This window comes from Phalaenopsis equestris, unplaced genomic scaffold (assembly GCF_001263595.1).
Source record: "Phalaenopsis equestris unplaced genomic scaffold, ASM126359v1 Scaffold000339, whole genome shotgun sequence".
Taxonomy (NCBI): Eukaryota; Viridiplantae; Streptophyta; class Magnoliopsida; order Asparagales; family Orchidaceae; genus Phalaenopsis; species Phalaenopsis equestris.
This window is the reverse complement of record NW_018164781.1, coordinates 139,001-143,321: the sequence shown is the minus strand read 5'-3', so window position 1 is coordinate 143,321 and position 4,321 is coordinate 139,001. Positions and strand designations below refer to the sequence as shown.

Genomic DNA, 4,321 nt, shown 5'->3' with positions numbered 1-4,321 from the left:
ATCCTCTAAATAACATCTGCAGTTCTATTCTAATAGCATCCACGGTTCCACTTTAATAATCTTCGTTGTTCCACTGTAATATTTTTTTAGGTGAACCCGATATAACACACATAACAGTATATCACTGGGAGTTCGCATGTAGATATATGTTCTTATGAGATCTCATTTAAGGGGACATGACATTTATTCTCAAAATTATCCGATAACCGACAATCCAAAAACTATTTGTGACGTTTCAGTCAATGCCAATATGTGCGGCATACTTAACCAGTATTCCACACATATTGGGGGCCCATTTATGGACCTCACTTTTGGTGAAGGTCTTATAATAACATCCATATACGAAATTCAACTTGAGAAATCTTATGACTTAAGATTCTCAGACATAGTTAAAAGACTTGAAAATAATAATTGTGATCATCAAGATAAAGGGTCTGCCAACATTAACTTCTTTGAGTATATCTAGGGTCAATAAAACCCTAAAAATTGAAATATCCCTCAAAGCACTCCTTTTGGATCTTAATAATGACAATAACCTAAAATGATCAACTCAATAGCGACAAACCTTGATCTGGTTAAACTCTGACTTAAAGGCCACCATAATGGTTATTAAATCAACAGTGACACTTAATTGATCTAATTGGTTAACTTTGACCCAATTAGTTAATTTTGGTCAACTTTGGTCAATTTGGACCAGTGAATCAGTCTAAACCATGAAATGGTCAAATTGGATCATTTGATCATTCCAAAACACCAAAATAGTTAAACTGGGCCATTTCATCAACTACAGATACAATTAATCAACTATTGGTCAAAATGACTAAAATGAACCTCCATGGTCATCACATTGACCATATTTTTCAACACTCTACCTAAAAAAGACAAACTTGGTCAATCCATGACCCAATGACCACCACATGTAGGCATGTCAAAAAAGCTCATTGTTCGTGAACAGTTCGTGTTTGGTTCATAAATGAGTTCGTATTTGATTTGTTCGATAAGTGAACGAGACGAACGTGATTAATTTTTTTTCGTTCGGTTAGTTAAACGAACCAAACACTAACAATGATGCGTTCGTTCGTGTTCGAACCATTATTGTTCGAAATATAAAATAATTTAAAATAATATACAAAAAATTTATGATAATTTAAATAATTAAATTTTATAAATTATAATATATAATAAATTATTAATAATAATATATTAATATACTATATTCGTAATATATTAATATAGGTATTATATATTTATATACTATAAGTTATATAATTAATATAATATATTATTATATATATTAATATTAGGGATGTCAAACTGGCTCGTCATTCGCGAACAACTAATGTTTGGCTTGTATTAGGGATGTCAAACTGGCTCGTCATTCACGAACAACTAATGGTTGGCTCGTGTTCGTTAAGAAAAGAACACAAACAGTGACTTCACAAATAATTTTGAATACGAGCTTATTTCAAACAAATTAAATTTTAAACTAATCAAACTAAAACACAAGCTTTGTTCATTCGTGTTTGGTTCGTTTACACTCCTAGTACTAACAGTCATGAATTGGTGGCACAATTTGAATTCAAATTATCTCAAGCGATGGGCTTGGCCCACTGGGCTCTTACCGTTTTGGCTAGAAAGAGCCGAACAAGAAGACGTGGCTCCAATTTATTTGTTAAATCAACCAACATTCACTCATTTAATGCAATTCTATTTTCATTTTAATTGATTCACCATATTTTCTTATTTTTCGTATAAATTTATTTAAAGAGTGGAGCAACTCTCATGTCAATAGGAGGAACAATAATTCGAAAGCAATGCTTAGTCTCTGCTTTATTCCTCTTATGGCCCTTTTATAATGTGACTCATGCCTCTAATTAGTACTTAAAAAAAACAAAACAGCAATAAAGTGAAAGTATTATAATAATACATTATTTAACTTTAAATTGGGCAGAAAATGTTCTTGAATAGCATCACTTTATTAAACCCTAAAAGTCCTTAACATTGTATCAATGCCCATATTGTTATCATTATGATCAGTACAATCTTACATGAAATGCGTTCTTCTTCCTGCTCTATGTTGCCTATATGTATGTTAAAAATGTTTTATTTCCATAGAATTTGTGTTAGTCTATGTGTTCAATACAAGGTATAATTTTATCAATTAAAGCTAAAAATCTATATTTGTTGTCCTAGAATAAAATCATCTCCTCTAAGTCAATCATCCTCCTATCAACCCCAATCTACATATCTCCACTGCCGCCGGTGCGTCCCACCTCTCTGTTCGCCGCTCCATCTTCTCAAACTCTTCCACACACTCCTGCAGCTTCACCGCAACCACCCTCCGCCTCACGGCCGCCGCCGCCTCTCCCGCCACCCTATCAAACACCTCCTCCCACCCCTCCTTCCATCCATCCGTTGCATTACACAGCTCCAAACTTCTCTCCTTCCTCAAATCCGTCCACTCAGCCCAACTCCACCCATCGACCATTCTGCTCACGATTTTCATCGCACATTCCCCGCGGCACGCCGTGGAGCACGGCCGGCACTTGGCTCCGTTCAACGGCCCGACATTCGCCATCGAGGCCACCGGCACGCCGTACTTCCCCGGCGGGAATTCGTAGCGTCGATCGCTGAGAACGCAGAAGGGGAGTGGAATTTCACGCACTTGTAAGCTGGAGATGTTTACCTGTCCTTTGAAGGCTGATTCGGAGTTTAGGCCGTGATAACCGGCGACGTCGAGGCGGGGGAGGAGGGAGAGGCGGGAGAGCGCGGCGGTGGAGGTGAAGCGGTAGCCGAACCGGTCGTTGAGGCCGCCAAAGCGGGAGCCGGGGGGGATGACATAGGCTGCGGGTTGGAAGACAGAGGGGGTGAGGGGAGCAGTCCAGTAGCCGTCTACGCGGCTGCGGAGGATCCATTTGAAGGTGAAGTTGTGGCGGGATTCATGGGTGCTGATTAGAGACAGACAGCCCTCCACTAGACTGAAGTATTGCAGCAAGCCCTGGTGAACGCAAAAGTGATAATATAAGAAACTTTATTTTCCTAAGGGTTTGTTTGGGGCAGCTGCAGCTTATTGAATAATCTATTGATAAGCTGATTAAAAATAATCTGTTAATAAGTTAGGTGCGGTGTGAAAACGTTGTTTTCAGCGTTTTTGAAAACGCAGAGCTCTCAAAACACAGTTTACCCAAACACCATGTGCATTTTTAAAACGCCACCACACCAAATAAGCTGCCCAAAACAGACCCTAAGAAAGTCTAGAAAAAAAAAAGTTATTTTTTAGAAAGAAATAGTTTTGTTAAAGATGGTAATATTAATGAAATTAACGGGGTATTTGCATGCATATCAGTCAATTTCTATGCTTTTAAATGTCTAACATCTAAACTTTTATTTTTTTTTATATTTATACCACATAAAATTTTCATACCATATAAAAAAATATGGATATTTGAAGTTTTAAAAAGTGAGATACAGCTTTACATGCATAGAAGAGGAGGTATGTATGCAAGAAATGAAGTTTAGATAGATATATCAATACATAGGAATTAAGCGGTATGTATGTAAATCTTTTTTAAATAAAATATAAAAAAAGAAAAAATTTGCATAGAACACAATTCTTACGAATTTGGTTATCTCACAACCAAACTATCATTTTTACACACAGCATGGAAATGTGGGTTTAACAATTAAATAGTGACAATTAGTACAATTTTTTGATGTGATACGAACAAGTGAGTGGTATGAAAATGTCCGCTATATTTGTCCTATGAGTGAATCAAAAGATGATAAATTTTATAATAGCTTCATTAATTAATTGAGTTTAGTTTGAATTCGAGCTTAATTCTACGAGTTCGAATCATTTTTGTTTAGCATGAAAGAGAGAGAAGTATTAATTTTAACTAATTTTATCGTAAAATGATGATAGCATGCGTATTTAGGAGATAATTAAAAAAAATTAGTTGATATAAAAATATAAAATATTAAACTTGAAACAATTTAATAATTTTATAAATATTCATGAATTTTAATGTATTTTAAATATATTTTTTGTTAATTATTAACACACTTGCAATTAGACTTTATAATGGGTCTTTCCGAAATAGGGCTAACAAAAAACTTGCAATCAACCAATTTCAGTACAATAATTTATTGGAGTTTGATAAATTTTCATAAACTCATATATTCAACAAGTCAATTATAAACATGCATTTCAACAAGTAGTTGTGTTTAGCTCAACAATCACTTTATTACCTTTATATATATATATATATATAAATATGAATTTGTATTATATATATATATATATTAATTGACTACAAGGCTA

At 34.8% G+C, this 4,321-nt stretch overlaps 1 protein-coding gene across 1 annotated transcript in view; it reads right to left on the bottom strand.

Moving 5' to 3' along the window:
- Positions 1 to 1,962: 1,962 nt before the first annotated feature.
- Positions 1,963 to 4,321, bottom strand: part of LOC110025882 — a 3,785-nt gene continuing 1,426 nt past the window's right edge. The window contains exon 2 of the mRNA XM_020726564.1: positions 1,963 to 2,998. Coding sequence (XP_020582223.1) covers positions 2,219 to 2,998 — 780 coding nt within the window. The 3' untranslated portion in view covers positions 1,963 to 2,218. The remainder of the gene's footprint in view (positions 2,999 to 4,321) is intronic.